At 43.7% G+C, this 19,053-nt stretch overlaps 1 protein-coding gene and 1 non-coding gene across 4 annotated transcripts in view; both read right to left on the bottom strand.

Annotated features, from left to right (window-relative positions):
- Positions 1–19,053, bottom strand: part of cadpsa (Ca2+-dependent activator protein for secretion a) — a 134,992-nt gene that overhangs the window by 101,457 nt on the left and 14,482 nt on the right. For all 3 annotated transcript variants that reach the window (XM_070902006.1, XM_070902007.1, XM_070902008.1), the window contains exons 2-3: positions 9,721–9,834; positions 5,571–5,903 (exon numbers count right to left, since the gene is read on the bottom strand). In XM_070902006.1, the coding sequence (XP_070758107.1) occupies positions 5,571–5,903; positions 9,721–9,834 (447 nt within the window). The remainder of the gene's footprint in view (positions 1–5,570; positions 5,904–9,720; positions 9,835–19,053) is intronic.
- Positions 12,074–12,146, bottom strand: trnaf-gaa (transfer RNA phenylalanine (anticodon GAA)). Its single transcript has one exon. It is a non-coding gene; the product is annotated as a tRNA-Phe (tRNA).

Below are 19,053 nucleotides of genomic sequence, written 5' to 3'. Positions count from 1 at the left end.
GGGATTATTGGGTTTTTTTTTGTTGTTGTTTGTTTTTGAGGAAAAGCAGCTCTTGTTTAACTGCCTCAAAAAAAAACGAAAAAACATTGCCATTTCCACTCCCGATGACCGCTCTGTTATAGAGCAATCATATGCCCACGTGAGATTAGTTATTTAACTAACTGGCTTGGTACTGTTGGATTTTAATTGGCAGTTATTAGACACAGAGTGCAGCTCCCGCGCCGGCCGAGCCAATATTTACTCTCAGCACTGATAACTGGAAAACAAAAAACAGCTCATTTAGTGGAAATGTCTTTTGTTTCTTGTAATGCCCGGGCCTCCCTTCCTGTCTGCCTCCTTCTAATCACCACCCCTGTTTAAACAGTTCAGCTCTCTCATCCTCCTCCCCTTCCATTTTTACACCCAATTCTGTCTCATTTCCTGTCTTCTCTCTCTCTCTTTCTCATTCTATCTTTTTCTGCAGGGACGACAGGAGGGACTTGATGAGTTCTTCCACCCATGATTTCACCTCTATATATATATATATATATATATATATATGACAGATATTTTAGATAAATTGGTGCATTATCTGAATTAAAAAAACAAAACAAAAAGAGTGTTGTGTCACAATAGGCCGTTTTAAGCACACTACTGTACGGTAGTTAAGTTCTGGTCATTTGCCATCACCACATCTGGACCTCTGAAAGAAAGGCAGCTAATGCTTGCTGGACCCCCCCCCCCCCCCCCCCCCCCTCCCTTTTATAATGGAGGACAAACACTAACAATTTGGAACCGTCTCATCTGTTACCTTGGAGACAGCCATGGACGCTTCCCTCAGAAGGGCTTAGGGTAAGGAAGTTAACCAGACATGCATTTGCCAAACCAACCAGTTAGTCATCGTGTGGAATGGCCTCATTGCTGTCTAATGTGGGCGATAGGGGGGGAAAAGTAAAACTACGACTGCGGTTCCCACCATCTGTAGTTGCGGTGGGTGTTTTCTGGTCCCCAGCCTCTGTGGGGGGTGGGGGGGGGGTCAGTAATGAGTCCATTATGGCGTGGTGCACCAGAACGAGGCGAAGAACAAGCCAAACAAAGGTGAGATCTAAGCTTTATCGGAAGTGTTTTCCAGCATAATATACATATATTTCAGTTTTACAAGAGAGAAGGCTTCAAGGATGACGACCAGCCGCTTGGTGTCTGGTTAACCCACTTCTGATAAAGAGCAGCACAGCTTTTCTGTGGGAAGCATCTGGGGCCGTCTCCCATGTAGGGTTACCAAACAGGTCAGGCAAACACAGTTCACCAAACTTCATGAATGAAAAGTAACATCCGGAGGGAATCACTGCCAAAGTTACAAGCCCAGATCCCACTTTCTCAGTCAAACACAAACTTGAACAGCGTTCAAATTACACACCGTGGCTGGGAGGGTACTGCAAAGCTGTAGCACGTACAATTCATTTGTTGTGAATTTTCAAGAATAATAGAAGTCATTCACACAACAAGTCCTCAGACCTAAACCACCGCCCTCAAAAACAGCCCATGTGTTTTCATGTGTTTGTTGTCTCTATGGTTAAGGCAAATAAAACTACTAGGTAAAAAGGTTGACGAAACAATCCCAAGCAGTGGAGGAAGCTTGCCAGGTTGGCATGGAAATGAATCCGTTGACATGCAAGCTCAGTGACATCACTGATAGATTCTCTCTTCTGGATTTAAAAAAAGCTAAAGCAAAGTTCCTTCTTGCCCTTGGACAAAACAATCCTGAATCAAGGTCCACCTACGGGCCGTTTCCAGAGCTTTCATCCAAGAAGTCCTAAATGGACTAAAGTGATGGATGACGATCGTAGCAGCTACTGAGCTCGCATGTCAACAGATAAATCCATCTTGACAAAGGAGAACTGGTGGGCTTTGGGTCGGGATCGTTGTGTTGACTGCCGCTTTCAAGGTCAAAGGTAAATGTTGATGCTTGACTTATTGTGGAAATACTGGGGTCATGGATGATTGTCAGTGTTATAGTACCGTATTATTCATATGATTACGTATCCACGCTACTTCGGAGAAACCACGGGTTAGAAGTTAGAAATGCCTTGTGATGAAGTGTATAAATAGCAACAGCAAACACTAAAAGAATCTGGCATTCTAGGATTTAGAGTGTAACAGTTTGTAGTCCTAAAAGGAAAGCATTTATTTAAACCTTGGACTCTCTTGCCAGATTTCTAGTGTTTTTCTTCCTCCCACACGCTTCTCAGCTTATGCCTACAAACATTTCACAGTTGGTTGTGTCACATTAATTATACATTAGTTATCTGTTTTCTATATTCATTCCTTGAGTGGCTCCAATATGGTAAGACAATATGGTAAATGTGTTGCTTTTCAGAGATTATCTTGTTAATCGAATGTGATTTTAATTCGCTACAAAACTTCTTTACTTCACGGACCCGTTACCCAAGTTCAGGTCCCAATATTCTCAGGACCCCAGAAACTACAGATGTCTAGGTGTCCAGCTATGAATACATGAATGTGGCATACCTTTGTCTTATGTTTTCAATAAAACAGCAGATCACTCATTGGAAATTATTGATTAGCCCAACCATTAGATGATCCCAGCTTCTCCAATGTAGGGTTTTACTGCTTCTTTCTGCTTCGAGTCTTAATGTATTTTAAGCATCATTTGGACAGTTTGTCAAACAAAATAAGCCATTTGGCTCTGGGAACTGGTGGAGGGCATTTAAATGCCACCATTTTAAAAAAAAAAGTATTGACTAATTGGCTAATCAAAAACTGATGAAAATAACCTTTTTTTTCCCCTAACTTCCTGTGGCCTTCCCGTGGTCCCGATCCCAAGACTGAAAACGTTTTTTACGTCATTTTTGTAAAGATCTTGGCCGACTAAAACGCTTGAACAATACAAAAAATCTCTTCGTCTTTGTCGTCTGTGGCGTTTTCATTTCTATCAACATTTGAGACAGTTTTCTAAAAAGCTCTGTCTCTGGGTGTGAAAAACATTGCTTTAGTCTGGTCACGGGGGGGGCGAGAGTGTAAGATAAGATGTGCTTTCAGATTTAAAGTGGACATATTGTACTCTAAGATGGCCTCCCACAGCCAGTGTTGGAATAAAACAGTAAAGGAAAGATAGGCTCCTCCAGCTGCCACCGACTGGACACATTATTACCACATCTCCATCTCCACACTCCCTTTACAGCCCAGCGCTCTGCCCTGTTATTATCATTACACTATGCATATATTAATAACTCATTTTCCAGCACATTCCCCCTGGATACACTACTTGGCACTTAAATAGTGGATCGTCTATGTATAGAGGCCCGTCTTATTGTGCCTCCCCCGTGCTCAGACTGCTCCTCTGCATTCAGTTTGGCACAAAGCCTGAAAAACCCTCCACACGTGACACGAAGAAATTGGACACGTTGTAAAAATGAAGTTGGCTTCTTTTGCCATTACAATCTTTTTCACATGCAGAGATGCTGCGGCGGTGAGAATAAAGACAGTCCTTTTTCAAAGGCTGAGATGGATAATGGGGGGGGGGGATGGTTTGGTGTACAAAGTTCTCTGACGACTGAAGACACTGAGGCGAGGAAGCTTTATCTATATAGCAGTTTCAAACACAGAGGCAATCAAAGCGCCTTACATTGGCAAAGAAAAGCATTAGAATGACATTTAAAAATAAATTTACCCAGAAAACGTTTATTTGAGTCGTTTTTGTAAAAGGTCATACTTTGTTGTTTGGCATATGGACATAAAATAGCAGGTTCAGACAATAATCCGTCAGGTAGCATGGTGCAATATTTCATATTATTATATTTTTATAGGCCAAGGCGAGAGGTCAGTAGAGGCTAATTCTGGTCAGTACTTATATATTTAGTAGTAATAAAGATATGATACTGTCAATCAAAGTTCATGAACACATGATTTCATAATGGTAAAAAGCTTTATAGCTCCATATCAATTTATCAGCAAATACAAATAACGCTCCTGTATTATTTTTTTTCTCCCCTCCTGTATACTCCTCATGGAACCTCCTGGAAAAATATCTCTCCAGTAAATTGCTGATATCAGTGAAGACAGGTTGGCCAGCCACTGCCGACAGACAGCTGCTTCTGAGGACAGAGACGGCCGGACGGAGTCGCTGTGGATTAAACGGGCCGATGGCTTCAGTAGTTCTTACCTCGATCCCTCGATACTGAAGTCATTTACAGGGAAGGACAGACAGGCTCTTTTTGGATTTCCTTTATGTGGAATCATTGGCTGAAAATTATTATCCAGAAGTTCCGGGGGGAGATGCTCTGAATAAGAAAATGATGAAGTTCCAACGCTGAAAATATGTTACTGGTGATGAAGCCCTAACTAAAAGGCTTTCCAACACGTTGCTAATGTCGCAGTTTGGTTCGGTTTAGGCACCAAACTACTTGGTTAGGCTTTCTGGCAGAAATGTTTTCTAACACGTGTTTAATGTCGTGAAGCAGTTGGTTTGCTTGTCTCTTGCCATGCTATATACACCCGGGTGTAAATAGCCACATTAGCTATTCCATTTCCACTCTAAAATATATGGCAATCCAGTGTGAGTATATATATATATGATCCATTTCCTTGCAACCCGTTACGTCTTGCAGCAGCGTTTTGAACCAGCCAAAGGAACCAGAGTTACGGTTATCTAAAGGATCAGTCTACAGAAGTGAGTATTGCTGTAGTATAGCTCTACTAGACCTCTGTATCAGTGTCCACATTTCATTTTTTTTTTATGGATTGAAATAGGTCTGGTTTGACCGCCGTTTCCCTGGCTGGAAAGAATGGGACACCATCTTCCTGTGCCAGAGCCTTACCGACAGTAGACCGTTCCTACCGCCCGCCAAATCAACTGGATGGATACGTCGGCCACTACTGATTGGATAGGACAAACTAGCAAGCCCTCCCACATGTAGCAGTGGTATCCCTTTCACGGAGAACTGCTCACAAGACCTCTGGGTCAAGAAACGGGCCTGCAGGACTCGCAGACGATAGCCAACGGAATGCCAAGTGCCAAAATATGTTACTGGTTATGAACCTAAGCCGATGTATTCGTTTATGGCCTGCGTTCACTGGTCATGCGTGGTACACGGACCCTTTTAAAGATCCAATGTCCCATGGTCAGGATGGTGTCTGGGTTTCATCAAAGACTCACTGAGGGAAGAAAGAACGAATGAGCTGATTGTTATGTCACGTCCGCCCCCTCCAGAGCAACTTTTCCCCCCGCCATCTGAACCACCAGTTGAAAAACTTTTACTTCTTCCTGTTAACAGACTGCTTTATCTGGTCTACGGTGGTCCTCATGTGTTCAGTCATTCATTCATTGTCTACCACTGTATTCACTGCATTTATTCATCATTGCATTTATTCATTCATTGCATGTTCAGTAGTTTGTACTTGTGTGTGTAGTTAGTATTTCAAGAAACACTTAATTGATAAAGAATTTGATTATGTGGTTTGGGGGAAAAAAAACATCTCTTGATCTGCTCCTCAACATTGACATTTGATTCAAAAAGGCCACTCTCAAGTTCCCATAGAAATATTAGGCCACCCTACGGTTGAGGACTGACCTGGCAGGCGTTATAGAGGAGCTGGTGCTCAAACTTCTTGACGCCCAGGATCTGCTGGAACATCTCGTACAGCTGGTCCTTGCTGAGGATGAGCTCAGAGGCGGCGCTGGCCGTCATCCTCTGCTGGTGCTTCCTGGGGTCCTCCTCGCCGCGGTAGATGGTGTCGAACTTTGCTATCCAGGAGCTCAGCACGGTCTCTTTGCTCAGGCCGTCGATCTCAGGCAGGCTGCGCACCCGCTTCTCTATGTGCTTCTTAAAAACCTCCCGGGAGTCGCTGGCCGAGCAGCCGCCGCTCTGCACCATCCGGGACACGCGGTCACTTTTCAGGAAGACCTGCAACCAATTTGTGAATTGAATGGTCAGTTGGGGTTTTTTCCTGTCCGAAATATTTGTAATTTAGTTATGTATAACAAACTCATCAGGTTTCTCATCGCTCCGGCCTGGGCCTGCATCTAAAGAAAAGGATGCTGCTAAAAACTACAGCATCACGGACAAATACTTCTCACCCCCATTATGCCTTTCTGGATGAACTCAGGAAGACCTTCAGCAACAGATTGACACCATCAGCATCATCATCAGTACACCACTGAACAAGTTCCATCCCCATAAGGGCCCATCAGCCTGCACAGCTCCTCTCTAACTGAGTGACAATTATTGTCATGTACTCACTCTACTGCTATTCCTACCCTTTCTATCCTACAGTGCAACGCACCCCTTAATACACTTCATACATTTTTATGTTTATTTTTTATTTTCCATTCATGCTGAACAGGAAATTCAAACATTTGTAATTTGTAACATTTGTAACGTGTAATGTAGTAACACTGATGCACCGTACTGCAATTTGCACATTGCTTGCCAGAACCCGGTATGCCCCATTAATCGTCATTTGCGTCTCCCTTTATTGTATGTATACATTTATTCCTACATTTATTTCATTTTGCTATATGTATATACACTGCAGTATACATTTAATATGTATATACCCATTGTACTAATGCGTCCTGACAATCTTGGACCCAAATATTTCTGTCATGACGACTACAAATCTACATTTGGTTAAACATGTCCACATATGGACATATATATGGACAACTTGTAGGCGTCCGTCCCTCCCATCAGTTCAACAGTAAAAGTCTTTTTTTACTTTCTTTTTTTTTGGGGGGGGGGGGTTGTTATTGTTTTTATTGAAATAGTCTAAAGGAAAAAAACATTTGTAACCGGGACTGTAAAAAGCGTCAAATAGTCGGCTAGTTTAAAGGGTTGGTTCACCCAAATTACCAAAAAAAAAAAAAAAAAAAATGTTACCTGTCTTGGTATCTAGCCATACAGATAGTTTTGTTTTATTTGCCCAGATTTGGACATATCTGTGTCTGAGATTTCTGCTTCCACACCAATATAATCATAATAATTAATAACCCCCCGGTTACCCTGGATAATGGCAAAAACACAATGTCAACAGTTTTTATAGGGACTATTTCTTCAGTAGAAAGCTGGGAGACTGTTTCTGGAAAGCCACATTACTGTTGATTTTTTTTAAATCTCATTATTCAGTGCGGTGAAGAGAAGAATGGAATTCTATTCAGCTCCGTTATATTGAGAAATCTCAAAAGACAGATGTCTTCAAACCTGGACAAATCGAACCAGAACTGTCTGCGTGGTCAGATACCATGAGAGGTTTAGTATCTAAACTAAAACACTGCACCCTCCTCACAGCCATCTTATATATTAACTCATCTTCTCATCTTGATTTTTACTATTAAAAAAAAAAGGAGAATTTCAATCACAAACCAAACATTTTTTTTGCTTTGAGTGAAAGCTGACTCGTTTGAAAGACTGTATACAAGCTTGTGATTGATGGGCGGCAAATTCCTGTCACCTGCTGTCGACCCTGCCAAGCTCTTTGCAACCCTTTGTCTCGGATTTTTCCCTCTCTCTTTCTATTTCTGTCTGTCCCCTATCTCTCTCTCTCTCTCTCTCTCTCTCTCTCTGTCTGCCTCCGTCAGTTTTAGCCCCAAGCTAAAGCCGGCCTGACAGCTTTAGGTTTTAATTGAATTGGATAACCTGTGCCACCAGCTTCATCACACGAAAAGCACCGTCATAGGAGTTAAATGCATCCACAGTTGTGATAGATCGGACAGGTTTTTTTTGTGCATACGTGGAAACTATTTGTCAAAAGTTTCACTTTCTGTTTCACTCAGAATGGGGATATGAGTAAACATAATATTCATTTGTTTATTTAAAGGGGGACCATACGGAATAAACACTGTGACATAAGGATAAGATATGCAACAGATGTAATGTTTACAGGGCGTCTAGCTGAAGCTAATTTGCAGCGCCCCCCTCCCATCCCTGGTTGGGCCAAACAAATACGTAGAGAAAACAGAATTAGGATTTTTAAAAAAAGGACACCTAAAACACTGCATACATTGACAAATACACTTTGTTGCCAGTTTATTATTAGGTACACCTAGCTAAAATTAAAGCAGTCTAATCCAACAGTCCTACAATACATCCTCCCTTCATGAGGGTCATAATGTTCAGTTTTTGAGAACAACTATTTGAGATGAGGCGCTGATTCAACTGTATAGACATTTTTTAGGTTTTTAATGTTTTGTCCACCCCATTGATATCGATGAGGGTAGGCTAAATGACAGAAACACCTCTGTGGGTTGCCATTTATAAATATTAGGAAGACCTCTACACACTTTAGAACATAATACAATTCAACAGAACCACAAAACAGCCTCCAAAAATGACCAGGAATTGGACCAACATCAACCTTGTCTCATTTGCATTAATACATAAATACTTTTCCCAATTCTTTCTGGTAATTTCATCCGGCATGCCGCATCCGGTGTCCCACGCGTGGTTAGTTTTAGGCTACAAAAACACTTTGCTAAGGTCAGGGAAAGATCGCGGTTTGATTTGATATAGAAACAAAAAGTAAAACACATAATGTCACCAAGTTTTTCAATAATTAACCAAGACCTTATTTTTCCCCCTAACCTTAACCACATGCTCTGAGTTGCCTTCACAGAGCCATAAAAAAAAACCTGCTTTAGTTATCAGACACAAATATTGTATGAAAACAAATGAAATACATTTTACAAAAACAGGTTCAGAACATTTTCTTACTATGTTGATAGAAAACAAAAACCCAATCCAAGTTTGCTTCAAAATGTATCTGCTGTTGCAAATTAGTAAATTAATCAATTTGGTAGAGTTGTATAGTCATTTTTAGAAGACAGGGTTCATTTGCAGGGCTGTCGTGCTGGACTGCATTGGTTTTAGCGAGGTGAACCTAATAAAGTGGCACATTATTTGTGTAAAAGTTTGTTTTTACAAACTCGTCTTAGTGTATTTCATTGTAGATAATTTAGATAAATATTAAATAAATAAATATTATAAAGAGTACGGTCTAGACCTGTGAGATAACTTGTGATTTGGCGCCATATAAATACAATTGAATATTATGACATAAACAAATGTTTTAAGTTACTTTAAAATTACAATTGCTTTGTTATTGTAATGGTGCAGAATGTACAATATGTGCCTTCATATACAATAGTGGTCAGTGGAGTTGTTTTCATGCCTTTTGGACTTGAACTGTTTTAATAATCTCATGTGCAATCAGCACCCATGTTGAACGCATTTAATAACATTACATTAAAAAAACATTATAAAAAAAGAGATGAAAACGTACAGTTACTACAGAGGGATGAGTCCAACAAACTGCTTCTGTGAGGTGGCAGGTGTCGCGGAGGAAGAGGTCGTGAATGAACAGCGTAAACCAGGCTGTTCAGAAAAGCGAGGTGCAGAGAAGACTCTGGCTCTTCTTTCGTCACATTTTATTTCGTTCATGCTTCTATTCTGGGCGTGATCAGGCCCACTCAATCCCCGAGGAGCTGCAGTGCGCGCTCTGCATCGTTTATCAGAGCCGAGACAAGTTATCTCCACTGAGGGCTGGATACTTTTCAACCCATTATTAGTTATTAGTTACCCTCCACAGGGAGGTCAGAGGTCAGCCACATAAGGCAGGGTTAACGGCTTGACAAACACTACATGCAGTCAATCGAAATGATTCATAAAAGGCTACATTAAATATACGCTGTGTGAAATAGCCACACCGAAGGTAATACAGACTCACGTCATAGTAGCTCTGGACGGCGTTGATGAAAGCCTCATCGGCCACGATCTGAGTGTCTCCGCTGAGGAACGCCTGGAAACGCTCTTTGACTGTCTGCAGCTGCTGCTTACTGATCTGAAGGAGACATTAACAGACAGGAGACAAAGAGGTTATTACACAGTTCATGAAAACCAACGAAAACTTTCCAATTTAAATCATTAAAATAAAAACAATACACCTTTTTTGTTTGTTTGTTTTTTTTTACTTTCTTAGTCTTAAATGTTAATCTTTGATTCACAGGAACATTTCAGTGTCCAGTCACCTGGACGTACAGCAGGCCGACTAGCCCAACCAGCAGGGCACGAAACAGTTTGCTGAAGCCGGTATCGCACAGAAAGACCCGTTGATGGTTCCAAAACCACCAAAATAATAGAAATAAATAAGGAAACCGGGAATGGGAAAGTTCAACATGGCTGTCATGGCAGGATAGCAAAAGCACACGGAGATTAGGACCCACTTGCAGAGCTGATGCAGGTAAGAGGGTTAGTGACAAAACCAGGGTGCGTGGGGGGGGGGGGCAAGACTTACGGGATGGTGAGGCAGGTAGGGGTAACACACAGCAATAACATACAACGAACCGGCACTGGGAAGGACACAGACTAAATTAAAGAAGCAAGGTGGGGACAATGAGGGGCAGGTGAAACCAATCAGGGCAGGTGCAGACAAACACACAAAAAAGGCAGGAAGTGAGGTCGTCTCGAAACGAGAGGAGAGGCGAGCAGCAAAATAAAAACAGAGAGCACAGAAACATGAAACGCAAACTATGACAGAAGCCTACTATGACCACATACCCAGCCCGTCCGTGTGCGCGTATGTACGTATATGATTGGTTGTCTATTATATGTTTACATATCTATCTATCTATCTATCCTGAGCTCGCGCGGAAGGAGCTCAGGATGGGATGGAAAACAGACTGTGGCGTCGTGCTTCAGTAATAAAGCTGCTGCGGTGAGAGCGGTCAGCAGGGGGCGAGAAGAGGGAGGCAGCACAGCTGACAGCATCTGCTCGATGAGACACCCGACCGGAGCAAAGACCCTAATACGAGCTTGAAGATGCGCCCTTTGAGTTTCTGTAAATGCCTAGTAGCGCCTAAAATCCCCGCAAATGACCCCCTAACACACCGCTGACGTCTGAAACTTCAGCACAGCTCAAAATTCAGCTTGGAAACAATGACGTCAAGCCGGGGGGGGGTCTGCCTCTGCTACTGTCGACGGCCCAATAAAGGCCTACATGACAAACAAATCCATCAAATAAATAAGATTAAAAGTTCAAACAAGCGACAGAGGATTAAGTGTAGTCACAAAGGCGATGGCGCTTGAAATAAATGAAATAGAATCAAATAAATAAAACAACGATCAAATACGCAGACATGAGACACAAGTTGCCACATGCTAAACAAGGACAGTAGCACTACAGCGAAGTGACCAATAAGAGCCTCTCTCCCCGCTGGAAGACTCCCCACCCCTTAGCACAGTCCGCAGCCCCGGCAACCGTTACCATGGCCACCGTGGCAGAGGAAGCAGTGTGAGATTACAGCCTCCTTAATGGGGGTCAGAGTTCACAGTTGAGGCGAACTGCATCAGGGCCAGCTGTGTTGCCACTGTTGATCCATAATACTCCAGCGCATGAAATGTTATGGAAGAGGGGGGGGGGGTAGATGGAAGTCTGTGCATCTGGCGAGGAGACTGTAGGTCGGTGTGTTGTTTCACTTTGCTCAGTTGCTCCTTCAGATTTCTCTTTAACTTAAAATAAATAAAGCATCCTAAAGTCCAACATACTGTAGCACCAGGGCTCCCTGAACAGGGGGGGGGGCATCCTGTTGGCATAGCTGGTGGTGCATAACATGTGACTATTGATGTACTTCATTTTAGCCTTCTATCTTTCCTGCCTTATTTTATCGATATGGAATTATTATCTGGAAAAATGACAACCATGCTACTTTGAGTTATCAGTATCAGTGTGTGAGAGAGAAAGGAAATGAGAAACTGTGCACACGCTTGGTTCGCAGGCGTTCTTTCGCACCCATACCATTCAGCTATCTCCATCAAATCACATATGGCTTATGAGAGAACGCGTATGGAGCGCTCTCACAGGATGCCGCGTGATGTAAACAACCATTTAACACTGTGTTCACTGGAAAGGAAGGGAAGCTACAGTTAGCAGCAGCAGCAGCGAGCGGTTACTTTTGCAAATCATGAAGCTACCTGTGTGTCAGGAAGCTGTTGTGTGAACACGTGTAGGAAGAGACTGAGGAAGCTCAGCGGCTCTAACCATCCATGCAAAGTCTATGTCCCTAAAAGGTACAGCCCTCAGCTGCCGAAACCCGGGATCGAACCAGGGACCTTTAGATCTTCAGTCTAACGCTCTCCCAACTGAGCTATTTCGGCACAAAGACAACTGAGATGGGGCCACTAGGTGTCAGGCCAAACAACAGACTTTTCAGGAAACTGTACGTCCATGGTTACCCTGCAAACAGGAGCTTCTGTAGCTAATTTGGCATATTCTGAATTGAAATATGTGGAAACATGAGGCTAAAAAGACTTAAGTGGGAAGCCCACAGCATAACGTTTCATCTGAGGGGGCCCTAAAGTGCCCCCTGGTCCATAACACCTCAACTACTGACTGGATTTTTGTATGAAATTGGATATTTATGATCCTCGCGTGATCTGGCCCTAATGTTACCCCCGCAACTCCTTAAGGCTTTTACAATAGCAAAAATGTCAGTCCTGTACGCGTGTCCTCATCCCCTCCGACATCTATATTTTGTGGAGGGTAATTAGCGTTAGCGTCTTTGGGCCACGAGTAGGGCTTTAGTTGTAGCATCTCTTAGCTCATTCTGTTGTGGAGCGTAATTTAACTCATATTTCTTGTGTATGGACACACACAGCATTTTGAGTGCACATTTGACAGCATAACATTGGTAGCATGTAGTGTGCTTTTTATTACCACAAGAAGCACTTTCCCCTTAGGGCCACCACTCTTGGGCTCTACACTCTTCTTTCCTGAAAATATCGTTCCACTCCAGTTGCGCATTTTAAGGAGGCATCTGTTGTAATGTAATGCTCCGTTACCAGTGCCACTCCAGGGAGGAGACGACAGAGAGAGAGAGAGAGAGAAAAGAGAGAGGCAGAGGAAAGAGGGGAGCATCCCTCGGATAAGAGAGGACGGAGAGAGGGACACCGGAAGGAAGAAGGCAAGGACTGAAAGGCCCCACCCAACCCACAAAGTGAAACAGTGGGGAGGAGGGAGTAAAAATAGAAATGTGGATAGGAAAAATGAGACTGCTTGAAAGTTAAAGAGTGAAAGATGCATATTGTAGGTAATAGAGGCCCGGAGTGCCCCCCCCTATAACCGGGACTGCAGCGTGTTTAATGTATGCAGCTTGACAGAGGCAGGAGCAGACGCCAGTGTGTCAGCAGAGGGTCTGGTGTGAGTGGACGACAACCAGTTGCTGCGGCTGCCATCTGGGAGCTTGAAAACTGAGATAACAATGCTGTATGTGTGTGTGTGTTTATGTGTGTGTGTGTGTGTGTGTGGGTGTGTGTGTGTGTGTGTGTCACATGCCTCTCTCAGTGGGTGCTATCTACCTGCCAGTAATTGCTCCGGCCAGTGTGGCCGCTGGAGTGGAGCTGCGATCACAGCCTGAAAGCGGTGGGTATTTCAGGAGTGCTTTTTCCTGCGCGACGCAGCCCGTTTCAAGGCGCCAATGCTTGGCTCAAACGGGGCCATAATATCCAGGGTCCGAGAGGTTGCGCCCCTGCCTCACTCTGCGAGTCATAATGGGACAATGGAAATGTTACCGACCACCGCTTGACTCCTAATTCCTCCTCCTCACTACTTAATCTGCATCTAGATGTAGGATTTTTTTCCTTTTCTCTTTTTGTTGGTGAATCGGTTTTGAATATTGCAGCAAGGAAGGGTCCGAGGGCAAGCCTAAAATACTGGTCCTGAGTCCTTCAATTCAATTCAATTCAATTCAATTCAGTTCAATTGAAGTCCTTGTCGCGTGTGTCGGGTTAGAAGATGTTAGAAAATGTGTTTTCATCTGAGTGCGAAATAAGAGTGTCTGGTAGGCAAAACGTCACACTAAAGCCAAATGATGAGAAACTGAGAGGCTCCACTAATTGTTTGTACAAAAGCATAAAACCAGAAAAGATTTCCATCTGTGATGAAATAACAGAGAGCTGCTCAGCTGTTTCTTTTTTTGTTTGTTTGTTTTTTTTGGGATTTGTTTCAGGGAAGTGTTACCAGTTTTGTACACAAAGGTGCACGTGTCTCCATTTGACAGGCTTGTTCTCCTGTTCTGCTCTGTGGTCATGTCCTCTTATTAAATCATCAGGTCCTGGCTCTCTTATCTTTAGCGGCCTTAGACTGAAAGACCCAGGATGCGGAGACTCTTCGCAGGATGCATCTCCGTTGCTCGGCCTCCTTAGCTGCCACAGAGCTTTGCTCCGATTGGTTTGAAAGTTACACTAAATTTCCACACAAAGTCTGTTCACAATCGTGCTTTGCGTCACTTTTCGTCAACTCTATTTGCTCGAGATCCACAATCTACCCCCGTGTTTCGCAAACATGGCAAACAAAGAGGGCAAGGGAATGATTAATGTTCCCTCAATATTAAAGTCCAAAGTTTGCGGTCACGTCGAGCGCTCCCAGAACGAAACAAACAGTCAAGCGTCAACGTTGCAAAACTTTGCACCCACGTACTGCAGGAACGTTTGCTAACGTCTGCTTATCTGCAGCCCCTCTCAGACGTGAAAAACGCCGCCGTCTTCGCCTGTCTGTCGCTCGTGTTCCTTGCGTCTGCATTCAGACGTGACAGCACACACCGGAAGCCGGAAAACGGCGGCGAGTCAAGAAAGTGAGAATGGTATGAAGGAAGAAGAACGTTTTCTGTTTTTTTCTCACAGGCTGCCTCGCTGATGAATTTTAATACATCATTATCATTCAACATTATTAGACGTGACGCCGCCTATATTGTCGCGTCGGACAGTGCACAAGGAAAGAGCGGCGGCATCAAATTCTTGTAGAGCTTTTGGCTGAGAAATGTGTCAGTGATCTTGAACGTCTCTCCTTGTGCTGCCGTGGCCTTTAGGTTAATCTGACAGCGCTCATTCAGACAAGACCAACGTGTAAAAACCACATGTGGAGGCGCATGTCTGGAAAGGGGCTTGAAGAAGCTCTCACAGACTGCAGCTGCAGCACTTCTAATGTTCCAGTTGTCGTTGTTGTTGTTGTTGTTGTTGTTGTTGTCCCGGGGACATGAGCTCACCATTTTTAATGAATCAGAGGAATTTAGAAAAATCAATGATCACGCTCAAATTTGAATTGCAGACCATGAATTGATTTGTCAATTTCACACCTGTTTAGTGTCTTTAATCCAATTCCACGGTTGAACGCTCCTTCAGATTCCTGCTCGCACAACACCAGAAAACATATGGGTCAAAGGAAACCAAACATTTTCAAAATGCCATCTACAATGGCCTGCACATTAAGGATCCAATGAATCACTCGCGCTCTCTCACACACATATTGACATTAACCCTTTCTCCCCTCTGCTCGAGCTCCCTGGTGATGACATAACATCAAATGGACGGGTAATCCCAGATTACACGCTGCACAAGCAGACCGACAAAGGATTGAGAAAGTGTTCATCAGGGCGAGAGCTGCTATTCACACATTCACACACAAGGCTTTCACATGAATACAGGGCAGTGGCAAATCCTTACAGCACACTAGGCCATATCTCTCAATGCGCCACTTACAACCCTTGAAGTGTCCTCAGAGGTCCACAAGGCATAAGTAAACATAATCACCATATAATTATGTGATCTATATACCACATCATTTACCCTTTTTAGCTGAGAATGAAATCCAACTAAAATGATTCCGTCCAGCAGTTGTCTGGAAATTCTTGACAGAGAACAACATAAGTCCTCAGTTTACCACAAATAACATTCCCTTATGTATAAGGTATGGGTGTTCAGACTGTGTGAGTACATGTGTGTGGACACAGTCAACTGCAGTGGTGTACAGTCTTGTGGCAAGGTTTAGTCACTCGGGTTGCCGGTTTGGCAAGAGCCAAAGGTTCGGGCTCTAGGATCTCTGGTGTCTCCATAGGCATCACATGCCAAGGTGAGTGGCAGACCGGTACAGGTCTTTACACTTAACAAAAGCAACCTGTCCTACCTCAGTCCATTCCCAAGTTACATGTCCTCTGAGCGGCGTGTGCAGTGGGGCTAAGACTGTGCTTTGCTGTGGCACAAATACTCCGTAATGATTAAAAAGCCCCAAGAAAGCCTGGAGCTCCTTGACACTGGTAGGAGCAGGAGCCTCCCGTATAGCTCCCACCTTGTCCTTTGAAGGGTGAGTGCCATTTCTCATCCAGTAGTACTCTATTATACTCTATCTATGCTCAGTCTTTCACCAGATTTTCCATAATCCGCTGGAATATGGAGGGTGCAGAGCTGATTCCAAAAGGGAGTCTGTTGCATCCAAACAATCCCCTGTGGGTGTCGATGGTAGTGTATTTCTTGGAGTCATCATCCAGCAACACCTGCTGGTAAGCTGCTGCTAAATCTATGCCTGTTAAGATGGCCGTACAGTGGTTGGACCTAAACCACAGGAGACTTGAGGTGTTTATTTCACCAGCCACGAAGACGTAATTACAAAAACAACACACTTCTTTGCACAAAACGCCGTGGACAACGGCAGCATGTGGTCCTGCCAGCAGCCGGGCTTGACTTACATACATAGCCTGCCACTGGTAACGACCTCGACCCTTACCACAATATAGGGAAGGGTGTGTATAATCATTACTTTATGCTACCCATTACAACAGAATCATATGAAACCTGAACAAAAGATTAAAGTTCACTAACACCCCTACATTAATTGTCACGTGGTATCTCCCGGAACCTTTAACTTAGTGCTCAATAACCTGGGGACTCTTTCAGCCCGAGCACCCTGGAGAGGGGACACAATAATTGCTGGAGTAATCTTAAAATTGCCTCTACTCCACTGGACTACATGTGAGAATATAGAATAAACAGTAAAACCTCTGCCTATGGAGGGCAGCATTACGCTTTTCAGTGTGCAGCCTGCCGGGCCTTCAATCAATTCCCGCTGAGAGGCAGCTACAACATCTACACACATCAATTGTGCTACAAAATGCTAGTAACGACGAGGACCGTCATTACACTGCCACGCCATGACCCATTTCACTTAACGACTAAAAGTGGCAAGTCCTCAGTTTGACCCTCACGGACCACCTTGGCTGCGATCTGCCCCAAAACAGGACCTCCAGTATAAGCTTTAAGCACAACTTGAGCTCTCTTAGGGAGACGCCCTGTCTGTGTCTTGGAACGATGTGCCTTTTTTAATGTGCCCAGTTTTTTAATCTGTCCACAGTTTGAAATGTCTCTCATTTGCATGGAGATTTTTTTTTTCCCCCCCTTTGCATCAGTCGCAGCTCTTGGCTCCCCGTGGCCTCACCTTGTGAGCGCTTGCTGCCCTCTCAACTGACGTGCGTCTCTGTTGGCCGTCTCCAGGTTGAGAGAGACCCCAAAAGCTTTGGCAAAAAGTGAGATAAATCTATCAGAGGGTAGTCTCCTCTGGCAGGCTTCATTTCATATTCCTCTGACGAACATTGTTGCATTTCAACTTCAACTCAGCTACGACTGCGCCAGTGATTTAAAACGGAACCTTTCCGCTACCTATAAAGGCTTTGGCTCGAAACGTTCCTTGAGAATGGCTCAAGCTGCACCCATTACACTTGCTTTTCTTCAGCTATGTTGTTAGCTTCGAAGAATTCTTTGCATTGCTCATTTTCCAGCTTGAACTCGTCAGTTGTCCCAGTTTCTGTGGTATATTGACGAAGCAGATGCAGAAGAAGCGCTCATTTACTTTACTAGGCCACATCTTTCGTTACCATTCGATGCACATGCGCCACTTACAACCCTTGGGCTCGACCGTATTCACCCGGTAAACATGACCACCATACAACAATTATGTGATTAATATACCACGCGCTCTTTTAATACATTCGAAATAAAGAAAAAAACGCAAAACCTAGAATGCTTTGAATGCTTTGCTTTCATGTGAAACGAAATATACACACTTGTCCAAAACCTCTTCTCAGAGCAGTGACATTGTGATTGAGAGTGTATGGACGCTTTATTCAGACAGCTTCAAAACATACCACCCACTCAATACTGGCACAGGATCGGCTGCTGGTAAGTCATTACGGCCAACTTCTCCTCACTGGCCAACAGGCATTTGATGCCAAAACATACTGAGCTTCTTCCATTCAGTGGCATTAAATTAACCTTTTGTGATTAGTTTCTTGGGCTGCTAATGTCATCGACAAGTGCGGAGCTTTCAGATTTAGACAGATTCCACTAATCTAGTGCTGACGGATCACGGATTAGTCCAAGAAGTCACCAGTAAATAGAGGCGCAGACAACTTGGAAATCTGCCGCTGTGTCCGTTAGTCTTCAGCTTTCTGGGCTCCTGACCGCCCTGCTTCATGGTTCTTTGGTTCAGTTAATCCAAAGCAGTTTTAACAGATGTATTTCCCCAGAAACCATGCGCCTTGGCTAGAATGTTGTCTTTTTCTCCATAAATGACACGAGAGTGTAGCATGTGATTGTAGATGGCTGAGCAACCTGGACGGACAATGATGCGATGTGATTTCAGTGAGGCCTGTGGAGTTCGAAAGGTATTGGGCACTTACGTGGCAGGACGTTCTAACAAAAGATGCTATACGACGTTGCATTATGGGAAATGTAGGATCCAGTGTTTTTGGAGCTTGAGCCATATTAGGGACTAAAAGTCAGGGTATCTCTAATTTGACCATTCTGTCTCTCGCAATTCCCCTTTGATGGAAGCTCAAGACTAAATCCAAGGAAACATAGATATTTTAACTATTTAACTGCTAAGTGTCACAAATAGAGGTTAGATTCATCTAGAGGTTTCCATTTACTTTTATTCATTTATGCATTTGTCCAAAGTGACATACAAATGAGGCACAATCCAAGGGACAGAAGTTAAGGAGAAGCAACAATGCACGCTACGATGAAGGCTTTTAGTCTACGCCAACTTACTACGTGGGCCTCACCTCGTTCTCACCTTGCGTATGCATTTTGCTGAGAGCGGACAATCAGCTCCCAAAAACAGCTTTTTCTTCAGCTAGTTTAAGGAACCAGTGGGGTCCACAACATAGAGGGCTGTACTCTGGAGTTACGGTAAGTAATGTGGTATTAGAAAACCCTGACCAGAGCCAGATGGGTGCAG

This window comes from Enoplosus armatus, chromosome 3 (genome assembly GCF_043641665.1).
Source record: "Enoplosus armatus isolate fEnoArm2 chromosome 3, fEnoArm2.hap1, whole genome shotgun sequence".
Classification (NCBI taxonomy): Eukaryota; Metazoa; Chordata; class Actinopteri; order Centrarchiformes; family Enoplosidae; genus Enoplosus; species Enoplosus armatus.
The sequence above is the reverse complement of the archived record's forward strand: the minus strand, read 5'-3'. Positions and strand labels throughout refer to the sequence as shown.